Here is a 19,319-nt window from a genome sequence, read left to right as displayed (position 1 = left end):
TGATTTATTTTGTAACTGGGATATAGTTTCAATTATAATTATTAAATCGTTTAAGGAGATTATACTTTCAGAAATTCATTTATAATTTTTACAACCTCAATGAGGATTCTAGTTTCAGTCAGAAGCTTATTAAGCAGTGATGGAATCATTTCCGACCCTATAAACCATATATATTCTTGATCAGCATTAACAGGCCAATCGATCTAGCTATATCATAGAAAAATTAAATTTTTTCATAATTTTGAAAATTTTATAAGGGGTTACATCGTTAAATTTGCACAAAAATTGAGAAAAATTTTAATTTTTCTGGAATTAAAAATTAAGTATGCACATTTATTAACCTAATAAAAACTAACACAGAACAGCTTTCCGAATTAAAATTATTGCATTTTTGGCTTAGTTATGGAATTTTTAAACTTTGCTTATCATAAAAATATTGAATATTAAATTTAGTTATGATAAATTTCCTATTTGATCCTATAATTATTGTCAACTGCAAGCATATTTAAACTTCGCCTTCCCGAAGTTAGTTTCCTTTCTTGATTATGAATAAAATATATAATTTTAAGATAAGAATAACTTTTCCTAGAATATATCGTTCATTAAACAAGAAATATAATATATATTTGTAATCTCTTCCTAACTTCTTTATTATATTGTTGTTATTCCGCATGCATAATTCCATTTGAATACACAGACTCTCCAGGAGGGAAAAGTATAGCAGTAAATATCTAAATTAGTCTCCGCAAAACGGCGTACTTCATACATATATGGGTTTTATTTTCGAGAACTCCTACCCAGGAGCATCCGGCAGTCGATTGAGCCATCGATTTGTACTGTTCTGTTATTACTTTATTGTTCTATATTTATGCACATGCACTGGCTAAAGTGTCCTTCGGACTTACACACACTGACAAAAAGAGACAGAGAGAGGGAGAGAGTGAGCTAAAGATACACTCTAAAGATACAGATACATGTGCAGGCACACACACACATGCACACGGATATGCATACAACAATGCAGGCAACGTCCTTGCTCCTTGATGGCAATGGATTCCTGCTGCTGCCACCACCGCGAACCATCCCACATTATTTTCATATTAGTTTTGAAAAGCGCATTATGTGGCTATATAGCCTACACCCCATTCCCACATCCCCTCGTGGTGGTTTTTGGCTTTCGACTTTCGGCATGTGTAATGGCTCGCATTATTATCCTCATTTCGGTGTCCTGTGGCCAGGCTCAGGCCTTCCAAAAATGAAAATATGCAAATGTTAGTCCGATATGGATACCTCCGACTCGGTTAGCTGCTACTAATCCAAACGGAGTGGCATATTTCGAGGACATTCCGAAAAGGCCAAGGATCAAGGACCGACAAGTGCAAAAGCAACTCGCTGAGTGTTAATATTGGATAGGTTTGTTTATGAATTATATTTGGTTTACAGATTAAGTGTGATTAAAAAAAGAGATTATTTAATTTATTCACATGTATTACTTTTCTTATTTATTTACAGCAAATAATAGACAAGGTAGTTCAGTGTTTTGTATCCTTCCTTGTCTTTATACCAACTTGCTGAAAGTTGTGTCATCACAGGAACCCAGGACCAGGACTAGGTCCAGTTCCTACTCCGGAATCCCTAACCTATATCCTTCCCCACCCTTCCATAACCCAATAAGTAATGGGACACTGGTCCTGTGTCCGGTCCTGGGGCCAATTTTTGTGCTTAGCTTTTGGGGCCAAATCAAGCGTAAACTGTCCGATAAACCGATAAACAAAACAATTAATTGCTTTGTGCCGCCAGGACAGTAGAGTGTGGCGAGTCCAGCTGCGAGCCCTGTGCCTCGGCCATGTCCCTTTTGGTCCCTTTTTAATGACTATTTTACACACACGACTTGTCTTTCAGCATACAATTTATTATGATTGGGGTTCGGCCTGAGGTCGGACGTTGTCCTGGGTCACTGACTCTTCCTTGGGGATGCAAAGTCGTCCTGCCACGTTTTCCCTTGAGAAAATTGTTCGAAAAGTATGCTATAAATAAGGAGGCAAGCAAAGTGCATGGCATTTTTGGGCTCCTCCAAGGAGTCCGCGAAATATACTTTATTCACCATTAAAATATATGTGTGTGTATACAAGTATTTATTTGTGTTTTCTTTTATTTATTTTCGGTCGAAATATTTTTAATAAGAGCCGCAGGTATTCCCAGCGACATTTAATGCTGCACACAAATCACATGGGGCGATGCAAGTATATAATACATATAATATATTATATATATATAAAGAATACTACGAAGAATTCCATCAACGTCCTTCGTCATCTACGAGAGTTGGAAACTTTTCACATGGGACAAAAAAAAACTTTTTGACGGCCCAATGTTGTCATGATAACCAATTAAAAAATGTTTTGATTATAAAAGTTTAGTTTCAGTCCCAAAAATATATAAATTCATTTATACCTGGACAACACTGAGATAATTGATTCGAAAAATTACAAATATGAAAGGCAGCTAAGTTAGTATACCCTTGCAGATTGAAATTCGATCACTAGGAATTAATAAAATATACATTTTATAAAGATTTTTATAAATTTTGTTCTTACAATTTTCCGATCATTCCCATTGCAGCTATATATATCCATATACGTACATATATAGTCCACCGATTCGCCAGGCTCCGACTTATTTAGCATTAAAATTATATAGAAGAACTCCATAGTTTCATTCAAATAGCTTGCTCTTAAATTTGTTCCAAAACAAATCTCGCACATCTGTGCATATGATTCCCAACATGTTCTAACAGCCCCGGAACGAAGTGACTTCTGTCGGCCAGGTCTCAGATATGTGTTGTGTTACAAAAGTTGCAAGTCATTGTTTATTAGTGTGCAAAGTTAATTACTAGTCATAGATACTTACTGATCATAGTTACTTACTGGTCATAGATACTTACTGTTCAGAGTTACTTAATGTTTATTGATACTTACTGATCATAGTTAATTAGTTGTCAGAGATACTTACTGTTCAGAGTTACTTAATGCTCAAAGTAAATTGCTAATTATACGATCTTACTAATCATTGGACAATAAATCGTCCGATTGTTCCTATGGCAGCTATATATATATATATATATATATATATATAGTCCACCGATTCGGCATGCTCCGATTTATAATCTTGAAAAGTTATATAGACGAATAACTCCATAGTTTCATTTAAATATCTTAAATTTGTTCCAAAACTAATCTCGCACATCTGTGCATATGATTCCCAACATGTTCTAACATCCCCGGAACGAAGTGACTTCTGTCGGCCAGGTCTCAGATATGTGTTGTGTTACAAAAGTTGCAAGTCATTGTTTATTAGTGTGCAAAGTTAATTACTAGTCATAGATACTTACTGATCATAGTTACTTACTGGTCATAGATACTTACTGTTCAGAGTTACTTAATGTTTATTGATACTTACTGATCATAGTTAATTAGTTGTCAGAGATACTTACTGTTCAGAGTTACTTAATGCTCAAAGTAAATTGCTAATTATACGATCTTACTAATCATTGGACAATAAATCGTCCGATTGTTCCTATGGCAGCTATATATATATATATATATATATATATAGTCCACCGATTCGGCATGCTCCGATTTATAATCTTGAAAAGTTATATAGACGAATAACTCCATAGTTTCATTTAAATATCTTAAATTTGTTCTAAAACTAATCTCGCACATCTGTGCATATGATTCCCAACATGTTCTAACATCCCCGGAACGAAGTGACTTCTGTCGGCCAGGTCTCAGATATGTGTTGTGTTACAAAAGTTGCAAGTCATTGTTTATTAGTGTGCAAAGTTAATTACTAGTCATAGATACTTACTGATCATAGTTACTTACTGGTCATAGATACTTACTGTTCAGAGTAACTTAATGTTTATTGATACTTACTGATCGTAGTTAATTAGTTGTCAGAGATACTTACTGTTCAGAGTTACTTAATGCTCATAGTAAATTGCTAATTATACGTTCTTACTAATCATTGGACAATAAATCGTCCGATTGTTCCTATGGCAGCTATATATATGTATATATATAGTCCACCGATTCGGCATGCTCCGATTTATAAACTTGTAAAGTTATATAGACGAATAACTCCATAGTTTCATTTAAATATCTTAAATTTGTTCTAAAACTAATCTCGCACATCTGTGCATATGATTCCCAACATGTTCTAACATCCCCGGAACGAAGTGACTTCTGTCGGCCAGGTCTCAGATATGTGTTGTGTTACAAAAGTTGCAAGTCATTGTTTATTAGTGTGCAAAGTTAATTACTAGTCATAGATACTTACTGATCATAGTTACTTACTGGTCATAGATACTTACTGTTCAGAGTTACTTAATGTTTATTGATACTTACTGATTATAGTTAATTAGTTGTCAGAGATACTTACTGTTCAGAGTTACTTAATGCTCATAGTAAATTGCTAATTATACGTTCTTACTAATCATTGGACAATAAATCGTCCGATTGTTCCTATGGCAGCTATATATATGTTTATATATAGTCCACCGATTCGGCATGCTCCGATTTATAAACTTGTAAAGTTATATAGACGAATAACTCCATAGTTTCATTTAAATATCTTAAATTTGTTCCAAAACTAATCTCGCACATCTGTGCATATGATTCCCAACATGTTCTAACATCCCCGGAACGAAGTGACTTCTGTCGGCCAGGTCTCAGATATGTGTTGTGTTACAAAAGTTGCAAGTCATTGTTTATTAGTGTGCAAAGTTAATTACTAGTCATAGATACTTACTGATCATAGTTACTTACTGGTCATAGATACTTACTGTTCAGAGTTACTTAATGTTTATTGATACTTACTGATCGTAGTTAATTAGTTGTCAGAGATACTTACTGTTCAGAGTTACTTAATGCTCATAGTAAATTGCTAATTATACGTTCTTACTAATCATTGGACAATAAATCGTCCGATTGTTCCTATGGCAGCTATATATATGTATATATATAGTCCACCGATTCGGCATGCTCCGATTTATAAACTTGTAAAGTTATATAGACGAATAACTCCATAGTTTCATTTAAATATCTTAAATTTGTTCTAAAACTAATCTCGCACATCTGTGCATATGATTCCCAACATGTTCTAACATCCCCGGAACGAAGTGACTTCTGTCGGCCAGGTCTCAGATATGTGTTGTGTTACAAAAGTTGCAAGTCATTGTTTATTAGTGTGCAAAGTTAATTACTAGTCCTAGATACTTACTGATCATAGTTACTTACTGGTCATAGATACTTACTGTTCAGAGTTACTTAATGTTTATTGATACTTACTGATTATAGTTAATTAGTTGTCAGAGATACTTACTGTTCAGAGTTACTTAATGCTCATAGTAAATTGCTAATTATACGTTCTTACTAATCATTGGACAATAAATCGTCCGATTGTTCCTATGGCAGCTATATATATGTTTATATATAGTCCACCGATTCGGCATGCTCCGATTTATAAACTTGTAAAGTTATATAGACGAATAACTCCATAGTTTCATTTAAATATCTTAAATTTGTTCCAAAACTAATCTCGCACATCTGTGCATATGATTCCCAACATGTTCTAACATCCCCGGAACGAAGTGACTTCTGTCGGCCAGGTCTCAGATATGTGTTGTGTTACAAAAGTTGCAAGTCATTCTTTATAAGTGTTCAAAGTTAATAACAGATCATAGATACTTACTGAGCATAGTTATTTACTGGTCATGGATACTTGATGGTCATAGTTACTTACTGATCATAGTTAATTATTGATTATAGTTAATTTCTGTTCATTGTAACTTATTAACAAATTGCAATATTAGTTATCGAGTCGATGGCCTTAGTAGCTAGTTACTCCTATCTTTGATTAGTTATTATATTATAAATATTTTTATGTATAATTAGCTAATAGTAAATAAATAAATAAATAAATATTTTTATGTAATTATATAAATTTTTTAATGCCCTTGTTCCTTATTTCCTATCTTAAATAACAAGATTAACTCCAAAACAGGATATATTTAACTTCTTAGCTCGCAAAATATAGTTCAAAACTTAGTAAGGAAGTGACACAATCGACAAGAATACTGCCAGTGATACTTCCGCCAAAAAAAAAACTGCAACTAGACTGTGTGTGTGTGTTCTCTTCTGATTTTCCGCAGCCAGCTTTCCTTATTCTCCTCTATCCCCTCGATTTTCCCCACCCCCACATTGCCTATAACAAGCCGCCAATTACGATAGAAATCTAGAGAATGTGCAAAATCGAGCAAAAAATTTGCGACTATAAGGCGAAAACAAATTTACATGCAAATCCATTTCCCAGCCAAGGCAAGGACACGCCAGGAGCCAAAATGGCGACACGCTCCCACCTCTCTTCTCTCTGTATGTGTGTGTATTACGGCCAACAAATTATCTCAATTTAGCATAATATTTACTGAACTGCATTGAACCAGACCAGACGACAAGCAGGAGCAGGAAAACCGGTGAGAATGGGTGAGAAAAGCTAAGGAAAAACCGTGCAAAACATGGTGAATGCAATAATGGCGGGGGATTCCCCTGTAACTATCAGTACAAGACTCGTGATTGTAATTGTCAGGATTGTAATGATATATATAAAATGATTATATACGAGCTAGGAATCTCCAAAACTAGCTTTAGTTAAGAGAAACAGCAGTTCCTATATATTAAAATATATCCCTATTGAATCGATTCATTTTCGTGCTTAGATTTCCATCACGATGTCAGCTCTACGTGGAAAATGTCGCGACGTTGGCGCCGTTTCATGAGCTAAGAAATTGAATTGAATTTAGAGACGCACTCCGCGTCCTTGTCATCCTGGTCTTGACTTATGGGCTTCGCATCCTGTTTTGGGGGGGGGGGGGGCGGTGGAGGATGGCATTGGTCCTTCGTTTCGAAGATGCACTCACCTTTGCCGGGCTGCTACCTGGCATTCATTTCTTGCATGGCGCCCTGACATTGGCAGACATTCCTTACTATATACTATATCTATATAGATGTATATATATGTATATACCATGCCATTCCAATCCATTCAATTCGATTCGATTTCTTCTCCATTCGATATCAGTCAAACTAATGGCGCTTGATTCTGTCTATTGAAAAGTCACATTGCTGTCTTGCCTTGGGGACGCGAAATGGAAACTGGTGGCTGGTGGGTCTGGGGATCGGAGAGGGGAGAGAGAGGTGGAAAATGCAGACAGGGAAATCGCAAATTTTCCTTTTTTGGCTCGCTGCATTTCGCTGACATTGAAAAAGGTTCAATTACATACAAGAATTTCGCTACATGGCAAGAAATTACCTAGTTTTGGGAGGTTTCTTAAGGTAATCATAGAATATATTCTCCTTCTCATTCTCATACAATATTTCTCTCTCTGCAAAAAAGGATACTGTAATCAATACAGATATTTCCATTGCCGGCAAGGCAGGATGTCATCGTCATCCTTCAGTTATTATTTCATGCTAATCAAAGTTGCAACTGCAATGGGAGAAAGGAAATTGGGCAGCTGCATTTTTGTGATCTGTCAAAAATTGATGGTCCTCCCCCTCCATTAAATGCAATTTGCTGGCCAATTCGGTCGATTCCAATTATCACAAATTGAATCTGGCCTTATGCCAAATCCGAAGTCCGAAATCCTAATCCAAAAATTGACTAGATATAAATGGACACACACACACCTCTAGTCCGGCCAAAAAAAGGATTCATCACCACCTTCCATTTAAGTTGTGTAACTTGCATGTGTGTTACATACACTCTCTCTTCCTTTCTGCGTACGAGTTTTCTTTTTGGAGCTCTTTTCAATTTACTAACGGAAATCCAGGCAGTAAAGCGCATTCAATCAACTGCTCCTAACTTTGTTGTCCGAGGGCTTTTGGCCGGCATTAAATTTATATGTCAATAAATCTCGAGGAGCAAAAGGCAAACGGCGAGTCATTCGCTCACTGCCCCTGGCAGGGGAAAAGTTATTAGCCAGCGCGTTTAAGGCTATTAAACCGAGTCAAGTCAGGTGATTGCAATGGCTGCTGGAGGCTGAAGGCTGGGGGATGGACCGTAGGTGCCACATACACGACCATAAATCAGAGGCCTGACATGACCAGGAACAGCGGGCTATGAACTCCACGCGGAGAAAAAAGGGCAATCGGTAAGGGATGAGAAGGAGGAGCGGCAGGACCACCAGCAAGTGACAGTTTCCCAATACAATGGATTAACATAACAACTCAATCACGCGGGAACCAGTCGGGAAATTTGTCCTGATTGAAAATCACTTAAAAAGAAAGAAAAAAATTAGACCATGACTAACAATAATGCTGAATTTATGAGTTAAATATCTGTGTGAGAAAGGAAAAGTGCTAGCTAATTTAGATAAGATTTCATAATATAACAGCTTACCTAATCGGATATATTAATTAAGTATAGGTAAGCAGATATATATGTTTCATAAATATTTAACCATAAAATTTGGAATCCTGCCGAATGCTGATCAAGAATGAATATATATTTAATTGGTTAACTGGTCTGCAAGCTTCTGACTTAAAGTTAATAATAATAACCAATATTAAAGCCCAGCTGGCAAGTCCTTTACTTACAAAAACATTACTCTTAAAGTTTAATATTTATGTTCCTTTACTAAGCCATATTTTAATATAATTTATTTGTTAAGAAATTCCAGCATATACATAGAGACATAGAGATACATGTTCTGTTTGTTAATATATGGCTATTCAAATAGGACATTCCCATCTTTATCGCTCCTGGTTTATCCGATGAAAAGCAGGAGGAGGAGGAGGAGTAGGAGAGTTCCAGGATAACAAACAAGCGATTGTCCAAGGAAATCCTAAGCTAATCGCACACATGTAAACACAGTGCTCAGTCCCTTAGATTTTCCCGGCATTTCCACACACTCCACTCCGCAGACGTTGTGTCGTGTAGATACAGTTCATTTTCCCCGAAAATTCTGTTTGTGCGTATGCTTAGTGAGTTTAATAATTCGTCACTCGTTCTTGCGGCTGGCTGTGCCTTCCGGATTTAAGCGTTTGTTATTAATCAGTCAGTGAGTGAGTCGAGTGAGTGAGTAGAGTGAGTAGAGTGAGTCGAGTCGAGTCGGCAAGCCACTGACCCACTTCACACCCTTCGGCTGGGGCATAAATCTCAGACAACGCGGCGCATGAGTGATGTCAAATGCAGGCAAAGCCACTCCCACCGCTCTCCCTTTCTCCGCTCAAAGCATCATCATTAATAACACTTTTTAGTTTGCATATAAACATATAAGCATACGTACACACACATGTCAGGGCCTGGTCGGGCTAACAAATTGCCAGGACAAAATTGCAATTAATCAAGCAGACAAAAATCTGGCCCAGCCTCGAGCTCATAAAATGTACGCACTAAGCCCTCCTTTTTGCCGGAAAACAGTCCATTATGGCGGCATACTCGTTTGATTTCGTGGCCCCCGACTAATCAATGATTGAGAGAGCATTCAGCTCTAGTCATCGATAAGAGGAAAGGAAAGAGTCCTGGAACCCCTACCCCCATCCGATTATCCTGCGAAAAGGAAGGCTAGAAAACGGAACAAGAAATAAGTATATATAAAAGACGACCCAAGAAATTAAATTATTTGTTAGCCGAGGCAAACGAGGCTAAAGGAGTCGTAGTCGGAGTCGAAGTCCAGCGTCCGGCATACAGGAAGCTCCAGGATGGCACACGTGTGTATGCCCGTGTGTGTGGGGGTGTGTGGGTGTGTGGGTGTGTGCGTGGGGAGATCTAAAAAAACGAGCCTGACAACAAGGCTATACAAATTGCACACACGCAAGCACTGAGAAAAGTACATCTTTTATATTTATTATTATGTATTAAAGTTACTGTTAGAGAGTCTTACAAAATTCAGTTCAATTTTAAGAATACTTTTTATAATTATTTAAAAATTGAATTGGTTAAAGTTTACCTTAATATATGTTTCATATAAATATTTCGAATTTTATTACATTTGTTTTTAAATCATTTCCGAATTTTTCATTATAGATACAATTTCTGAATCTTAATGCATACATTATTAGTTACAATATAACAAAATATAACAAAAAAGGAAGCTTAATTCGCAAACCCGAAATTTCATAATTTCATAACCAAGCGAAAAATTCATTTATTTCCAATCGGAAAGCTGTTCTGTGCCTGTTACCTTAACAAATCTGCATATTTACCTTAAATTTTATAAAATTGAAAATTTTCTTAATTTTTTAACGATGTAACCCCTTATAAAATTTGGAAAAAATATGCAACATTTTTTTTTCTCCCAAAAATGGCTAGATCGATTTCCCTGTTAATGCTGATCAAGAATATATATAATTTATAGGGTCGGAAATGATTGCTTCACTGCTTAGCAAGCTTCTGACTATAATTTAATACCTTGCACAGGTATAAAAATTAGTTTTATGTCACTAGAAATATTGTTTATATATTATTTATTTTGCTCAGATGTTGCACTTATTTTTTAACCGTGTATAAACCCATTTTTCGTGTGTGTTGCTCTGTGTGTGTGTCTGTGATAGCTTCGTTCGTCTGGCTGGGCAACAAGTGAAAATCCATTTGTTAGAGGAAATCGTGCAAAAAGCTTAAATACGAAGCTTAAACATAAGTAGCAACGAATGCCGCACACACACACAACCACCCCTGAAACACATATGCACAAACACACTCATACACACACACATATGGGGCAAGTGTGTATATGCATATGTGGGGCAGGTCTCAGGCAGGCAGGCCAAAAACTTAATGAAGCTTCCTCCATTCCACCATCTTCAGGGGGGTTTGATCTTACTTTTTATAAGGGTAGATCCACTTGCTATGACACCTGGGGTCTAGAATATAATATATATTTATATAAAACAAATTATATAGAGGTTCACATCTAACAATTATATTTGAAATATATCAAAATACAGTTTTTTTTAATAGTAATAATAATATTAATAAAATGCCTTTTAAATAAGGTTGGTTTAAAATATTTAAGAAAATACATCTTCATAGAGTATTTTGCTTGGCTCTGTTATTAAAATAAGATTTTTCTTTCTGCCTTTTTGTGCTTTCTCTGCTTTCTTCGTTGCCCCCTTTATGCTGTTATTGTTGTTGTTATATTTGTTGCTGTTATTATTGTTGTTGTTGTTGTTGGGACCACGTCTTAGCTTTTAACGTGTTTCACCGTTCGTTTCTTTCTTGCGCATAAAATGAGCAGGTAACAGGTAACAGGCTTGTGTGCGCACGGTTCGACTCCCTTGGGTAAATTTTCGTATTTAAAATATATGACCAAGAAATTTTCAAACATTATTTTTTAATTTTATTTTATTTTTCTTCTTTTTTTTTCTTGCCAGCCTCCCCCATACATATCCAGCAGTTTCCCCCAAACATTTTCGCTCGTTCCTTGCCGCAAATCAATTTGCCGAGGACGTGGGCGGGCGGAACCGGAAGGAGCAGAAAGGATTGCCAGGATGGATGGTTCAGGGAAGAGAGAGAAGGAAGAGAGAGAGAGACTGAAGTTGTAGACTTTGTTATGGCTGTTCTTGGTCCTGAATTTATGTTGCATTCGTCGGACTTTTCGGGGTCTGCAGTGGAGCGCATGCAAATGCATTAAGCCGCGAGATGGCTGCACGTTTTCGGGCTGTGGATTATCTGCTTTTGCAAAAAAATAAACAAGATATAATAAATAAGCCAAAAAAGATGTACATTTTGTGTATATAAGCCGCCCGATAATGCTCAAAGTGGGCCAATGATGTCGGCTCAAGACCAGTCAAGTGCCGGCTGATTGTGCCACGAATTGGTCCAAGTGATGAATATAGACAGGATATATGGGCCGGGTCCTGCTGCTTGATGCCACACTAAGCCATAAATGATATGGCCATAAAGGAATTAAGATGAACCTTTACCTTTGCAAGTGTATTTGAATTGTAGTTAATAGTTTGTAAATCATAAAGGAGTCATTTCCGACCCCATAAATCATATATATTCTTGATCAGCATCAACAGCTGAATCGATCTGACCATGTCCGGGAGAAAAAAAAATTTAACCATTTTTCCAAAATTTTATAAGGGGTTACATAGTTAAAATTTAAAAAAATCGACAAAATTTTAAATTTGTTAAAATGTTAAACTTAGTATGCAGATTTATTAAGCTAACAAAAACTGATACAGAACAGCTTTCCGAATTGAAATTAATGCATTTTTGGCCTAGCTAGGGATTTTTTAAGCTTTGATGCCCAATACAAATAAAAAATTACGTATACGTAATATTTCCCCATCTAACATAGAATATCACGTATACGTACCATTGTCCTTCAGACCCCTGATAATCTTGCCTTTAAATATCTAAAACTAGTGCTACGTTCAGTGATTTTTTTTGTACCTGGAATATAGTTTCATTTATAACTTTTATGCAGTTTAAGGAGATTTTACTTTTAGTAATTAATTTATAATTTTTACTATAAACCGGATTATAGTTTCAGTTAAAGGCTCGCAAGGCAGTGAAGGAGACATTTCCGACCCCATAAACCATATATATTCTTGATCAGCATCAACTGGCCAATCTTCCTTACCATGTTAGAAAGAAAATAAATTTTTGCCATTTTTCAAAATTTTTTAAGGGGTTACATCGTTAAATTTTTCGAAAATTGACAAAAATTTTTAATTTACTTAAATTTTTAAATTTAGTTTGCAGAGTTATTACCCTAATAAAAACTAACACATAACTACTTTCCGAATTGAAATTAATGCTTTTTTGACTTAGTTATGAGATTTAATAACTTTTGTTTAGATAGAAAATTGTCATATAAAATATCAATAAATGTCGAGTCAAAGGCAGCGAATATTTTAAGAAAAGTTATAATTGATTTCCGATACGATCCTATAAATCAATTGCGAACTGCAAAGGCTTAAAGCCAAATTGTGTTGGGATGTTCATATAGCAATGAAATTGATCAAAATTGAGGATTGGCAACAGTCTCAAAATATTTTGTTCCGCTGATAAACGAAACTTGTCTTGGCCATAAAGATACAAAATAAAATCAAATCAAATAATCAAAAGTACACTAATTGGGGGCATTGGCATCTAAGGTGCTAAATTAAGTCAGAAATAGCTACAATTTGATGGTAAACATTTATTAAAGGCAAATAAAAATCACTTATAATAACGGAAATTATTTTATTTAATTAAATCTAAAGAACAAAATAGAGACTAACTCCTAAAACTGGGCACCTAAAACCCTGCACTTCAAGTTCCCCAAATTCATGTAATATAAGCACAGATCCTAAAAAAATCAACGTGATTCAGTTATAGTTCAAGTTATAACTATTAGACTTCATAAAGATAAGATAACTCTTGCCCAAAAAAAAATTCAATAAAAGCAGCGATGCTTGAGACTGTAGAAGTCAGTACCACATGGAAGACACTTGGAAACGAACATGGACTCGAAAAGGCTTCTTCTGCTTTGCCTTATACAGGGATTAATATTCTCAACGAGTTACTGTGCGAGCTTGGATTATTATACCGCCGGTGTGGTGGAGTTCCGTCAATCGATCCTTGGTCTGGATGCCTGGTCAGAGAACCTGGAGGCCTATGTGGAGATCATTAACTCTGAAAATGCCAGTGCCACCGACATAATTGTCTTTCCGGAGAGCACACTGAATGCCCTGGGATCTACCACCTTTGTACCCAATCCAGAGGATAACATCAATCCCTGTCTAAATGGCAGCCACTACGAGGAGTTCCTGGTCACCCTTTCGTGTGCTGCCCGCAATGTCAGCAAGTATATTGTGATTAATCTCACCGAGAAGCAAAAGTGCGAGGATACGCCGGATGATCCGAGACCCTGTGCCTCCAATGGCCTGAATATCTTCAATACCAATGTGGTCTTTGATCGTCAGGGTGTTGTGGTGTCCCGGTACAGGAAGGTGCATCTCTATGCCGAGTCAAAGAACCTTACCTATCTCCCAGAGCTGGTAACCTTTGAGACTGACTTTGGGGTCACCTTTGGGCAGTTCATCTGCTTTGACATCTTGTTTTATACGCCAGCTCATCAGCTCATCGTGGAGCAAGGAATCACGGATTTTGTATATCCCACTATGTGGTTCTCACAGCTGCCTTTTCTAACAGGTGAGATGAATCCTATCCCTGCTCCTGATTAAAGATACTTATATTTAGCCTGTTCTTTTCAGCTGTTCAAATCCAGCAGGGTTGGGCCTATGCCCAGAATGTGAATCTTTTGGCTGCTGGGGCTAGTCGTCCCTCGGTGGGCAGCACTGGCTCTGGCATCTTCCACGGACGCCAGGGCACTCTGACCAGTGTGATGAAACATGACATCGGTGAGCGAGCCATTTATGTGGCCCAGGTACCTAAGATCACGCGTCGCAGCAGGAGAGCCCTGCAGGACACTCGTCAATTGCCGGCAAGCACAGATTTTTACATGATGCGAGATGCCCTGGAGATTTATGAGACTCAGTTGCTCCAGTTGGATGTGGGCAGTAATGGAAGCAGTACTGGCCATATTTGTCAGGATAGCTTCTGCTGCAACTATGACCTCGTCTGGCGACCGCAGGAGGGTCCTGTGGCGCAGAATGCCAAGTACTATAGCTATCGAGTGGGTGTGTATGATGGTGTGCGGAAGGATCAAAATGTGGATTCCAATTATATACGGAATTGTGGACTCTTTGCCTGCCTGGGCGAGAGAATTGAGGAGTGTGGTCTTCTGCCTGAGGAGGGAGTGTCTCCACAGTCTCCAGTGATTTTCACTCGGCTGGCTATTAAAGTAACTTATCCAGAGTCCAGGCATTTTCTATTGATACCAGACACTCTGATGGATAATCTAATGCCACTGGAGCCCAATCAGTTTGAGTGGTCGCAGACCACTAAGGAGAGGTATTAAGAAACTTCCTTAAGAGATTTTTCAACTATTGAACTACATTTTAAATTGTCTCCTTTAGCTACCAGCATGAAGTACATTTTGCTCTGGCGGAATCCCATGAGCTGGGTAACCTACTCACCTTTGCCGTCTATGGAAATTACTATGATAATGACTGCACCTTTGGTATGGGCACAGAGGCAGAGCAGCTGGCCTGTGGCTATAAGGGAAACTCCACTCCCTTGAGGAGCCTGGGACCTTGGCTAATAGCTATGCCGCTGATCCTGCTAGGACTCACTTTGTAAAGATGATAGAGATTGTACTTTCCCAAAAGAATGCCGCCTGAACTTCATATCTTTTTAAGGTATATAATCTTTTTTTCTGTATTTAGTTAAATAATAAACACACCCTGTTACTTTGTATTTGCTAACAAATTTATCTTAGAGGCTAAAAACGCTTCTCTAGTTCGCCTCAGAAAAGAAAAAACAAAAAGCATATACGAATTCTCTTATCAGAAACCAGCACTTAAAGCTTGACATTATTGATAAGTTATTAAGTGTTTAGATATTGATATGTGGAGATATATGATATATATGATACATTCTTACACTGAGAGTCTTTAATGAGAGGAAAGTGTATTATAATTGAAAGAAAAGCTTTGGCTTTGCATTTTCATATTTCCTATATTTTCCTTAAGCCTAAAAGTCTACCTAATATGATTATATAGGAGCTTTTGTAAAATCCAAAACCAAGTGATATTATTCCCCGATTAGATAGAAAATCTGACAGAACACAGCTGGCACAAACAGCAGCTAATCAGCTGACCCAGAGACCCACTGGGAAAACCAGTTAAGAAACCAGTCAGTTCGAATTTCACCTTTGAATGAAGCACTTTTCATTATGTTCCATCTCTTCTGGCTCCTCTGGCTCTCAACGGTTTGTGCCGCCGACTTCTACACCGCCGGAGTGGCAGAGTTTAGGCCAGCGATAATGGGCGGCAGTTCGGAGCAGCTGCTGGCTGACAATTTGGCTGGCTACCTGGAGCTCATAGCCTCGGCCAGTGGCATGGCAGATATTCTTGTCTTTCCGGAGGCCACACTCAACTCGGTGCTCCAGCTGACGGCTGTGCCGGAGCCCACAGAGCGTAGTTTGTGCGCGAAGCAGCCCGGCGATGATGAGTATATAGCACCGTTCCTACGACGCCTGGCCTGCGCCGCCCAAGAAGCCAACCTTTACCTGGTGATCAATGTCAAGGAGCGGGCTGCCGAGGTGGGTCAACCCTCCAGTCGTGGATATCTGATGTACAACACCAATGTGGTCTTCGATCGCCATGGAGCTGTGGTGTCACGTTACCGCAAATGGAATCTGTACTTGGAACCTTCGCTCAATCGAACTAAGGTACCCCATCTGGCCACATTTTCTACTGATTTTGGGGTGACCTTTGGTCACTTTGTCTGCTTCGACATGCTCTTTTATAAACCTTCCCAGGAACTGGTGGAGCAACTGGGGATACGTCATGTGATTGTTACCAAGATGTTCAACTCGGAGCTGCCCTTTCTTACAGGTGAGACTGATACAAAATATGTTTTATAAAAACTAGAGATAAAATAGTTGAAAAGGCACTATTACCCACTATCAAAGTTGTAAATTTTGTACAATTTCAAGTCGAGATAATGTTCAAGTTCCATTCATTAGATTCCACAAAGAATCTATAGGGTTTTAGTAGAGAATCAGGCAAATAAGTATAAGTCAGAATGAACTTTAAGTTGCCAAAATGTCGTTAAATTTGCAACTATTTATTGCGAAAGTCGTTACGGTTTTATACAGATTTTTTAAATAGTTATTATTAATTTTAATTACAGTGTTAAACTTCTTTCATCTATTCTTTTATTTCCCGAAAAGGCTTACATGGGAATACTCTGGGAAGAAACCTAGCAATAAGATAAAATAGTTATATTTACAATTCAAAATTAACTCCTTTTTTAATTTCCAGCTTCTCAATTCCAGCAGGGTTGGGCCTGGGCAAATCGAGTGAATCTTCTGGCCGCCGGAGCAAGTCTTCCGCTGGCGGGGATTAGTGGCAGCGGCATCTATGCAGCTCGGCAGGGCGCACTGGTGCGTCTCATGGTCACGGATCAGGCTGATGGTGAAAGGAAGTTGCTACTAGCAACAGTGCCCAAAAATCCAGACGTGGAGGAGCAGGAAGAGCAGTACCGGGAGACAGAGCAGTATCCGGAGAAAGAGCAATCTCCGAAGAAAGCATCACCCATGGTCCTGAAACTGCTGCAGCAGCCGGAGCTCCAGAAATTCACCACCTGGGAGTTGCCCATGGTGGCGGGCAGTTCAGTGGAGAAGCGACTTTGCCAGGCGGATCTGTGCTGTGACTTCGAGGTGCATTGGACCCTGGTGGGATCCCCTCCTGGTGCTGCTCCTGCTTCTCCCACCTACCGCCTAGGGGTCTGGGTGGGCGAGAGGCGTTACGAAGAGGAGCAGTACAGCACCATTCGACTCTGCGGGCTCTTTGCCTGCGGCAACTCCAGCGTGGAGAGCTGCGGCCTGGTCAGAGACTCCGATGATGACCATGTTGAGTTCCAGCATCTGAGCATCCGGGGGGAGTTTTTACACAAGCCGAGGCGCTTGATTATGCCCAGCACTGTGACCAGAGGTCATCTCTATGCCCTGCAGCCTTCACAGTTCTCCTGGTCGCTGGAGGAGTCGGTGAACGCCACCCAGATTGCAATGGAGCTGCGACAGGCCCATCGACAGCTGCTTACATTCGCCATTTACGGCAACTACTTCGATGAACATGCCAAAGGCGGAGGAGGGGAAATAGTGGATGCTCCGAAATCCCATTACCTGATGCTGCTAATGGCCATGATAACGATGATGCATCTCATCCGGGAGTGGTAGGGCTTATTAGCCAGAAATCGTATCGATCTCACATTGAATTATGAACAGGGATTGAGGGTTTTAGCAGGGGATATTGTACGATATTTGTTTAGATTTGATAGATTTTTGGAATATATACATCTAATATAATAAAATTAAAATTAAAATTAAATGAATGCCTTCAATGTTTTTAGAAAGTTTAAATTTATTCATCACAATTGCCTTGTATTGTTATTTAACTTTATAAATGGTAACATGGTTTTCAGTAACCAAAATAACATAACCAAATTTTTATTAAAGTATGTGTTATTTATTTGCATCTCAAAATTAATTAATCCTCTTGAAAAAATACATTTTCTTTAACAAAAAAATGTGCATACATAATGAATGGCATTCTAAACTGATTTAAATACTCTATTTTCGTTTTGTTCTATTTAAAAACAATTATGTATGCAAAAGGCATGGGCAAATACCTAAATATCTATATATATACCAAAAACACTTGTACTTACTATTTGGTTGCTTGCAAAACTATTAAATTGAAACATGTCTATTAATTGCTGGCAATTTTCCCGTGAATTTTTTCTTTAATGTTCGCCTATAAGTCAGGCAGGGTTAATAAAAATGTGATTTATTCTTGGGAGATGGGCAAAATGATTTCGTTCTCTTTGTCGCCTGGCAACTCATTAAAATCAATGCGTGGATGAGTGTGTGTGTGTGTTTGAGTGTGTGTGAGTGTGTGTTTGTGTGTGTTTGTGTGTGTTTGTGTGTGTGAGTGCTGCATTTGCTGCGGGCTGCACTTTATATTTGGCGCTGTTTGTGTAGTTACCCTTAAGCTGGCACATTGTAATTAAGTGTCGCTCAGACAAACACACACTTGCAGAAATTTTTTGATTTAATTGATTAATATTTTATATACAAAAAATATACCATTTTAGGGGTTAAAATGTATATAAAGTTTATATATTATGACTACAACACACAAGGAGTTATTGAAAGACAAAAGGCAACAAACAAAACGCAAAAAAAAACAAAATTATGCTCTTCCGTAATTTAAGCTAACTAATTTTTAATTAATTAATTAATTTGAAGATAGAACCTGAAATATTTGGTGTTTTTAAATCGATATTTATCAATATTTTTTTGATATGATAATTTTTTAAACAAATGAGATATTAAAAAATCCATAACTAAGTCAAAGCAACATTAATTTAAATTCGGAAATCGGTTTTGTGAAGGTTTTTATGAGGTCAATAAATCTGCATACTAAATTTAACAATTAAAAAAAATCAAAATTTTTGTCAGTTTTAAAAAAATTTAACAATGTAACCCCTTATATAGTTTTGAAAAAATGGTCAAAATTTGTTTTTCCCCGGATATGGCCAGGTCGATTTGGTTCTTAACGCTGATCAAGAATATACATACATATATGATTTATAGGGTCGGAAACTATTTCTTCAATGCTTTTTGAGCTTTT

The 19,319-nt window shown here is 37.7% G+C and overlaps 2 protein-coding genes across 2 annotated transcripts; both read left to right on the top strand.

The window, feature by feature from the left end:
• The first annotated feature begins 13,510 nt into the window (after nucleotides 1-13,510).
• vanin-like (vanin-like protein 1) lies at nucleotides 13,511-15,361 on the top strand. The gene is made up of 3 exons (XM_020949936.2): nucleotides 13,511-14,208; nucleotides 14,271-14,970; nucleotides 15,036-15,361. Exons 1-3 carry the CDS (start codon nucleotides 13,518-13,520, stop codon nucleotides 15,256-15,258), a joined length of 1,614 nt encoding a protein of 537 aa, XP_020805595.2. The 5' UTR covers nucleotides 13,511-13,517; the 3' UTR covers nucleotides 15,259-15,361.
• A 363-nt stretch (nucleotides 15,362-15,724) lies between these two features.
• Nucleotides 15,725-18,014, top strand: LOC110181905 (vanin-like protein 3). The gene is made up of 2 exons (XM_020949839.2): nucleotides 15,725-16,517; nucleotides 16,947-18,014. Exons 1-2 carry the CDS (start codon nucleotides 15,854-15,856, stop codon nucleotides 17,861-17,863), a joined length of 1,581 nt encoding a protein of 526 aa, XP_020805498.2. The 5' UTR covers nucleotides 15,725-15,853; the 3' UTR covers nucleotides 17,864-18,014.
• Nucleotides 18,015-19,319: the final 1,305 nt, after the last annotated feature.

This window comes from Drosophila serrata, unplaced genomic scaffold, assembly GCF_035046125.1.
Source record: "Drosophila serrata isolate PLE 108 unplaced genomic scaffold, ASM3504612v1 contig_276, whole genome shotgun sequence".
Lineage (NCBI taxonomy): Eukaryota > Metazoa > Arthropoda > Insecta > Diptera > Drosophilidae > Drosophila > Drosophila serrata.
The sequence above is the reverse complement of the archived record's forward strand: the minus strand, read 5'-3'. Positions and strand labels throughout refer to the sequence as shown.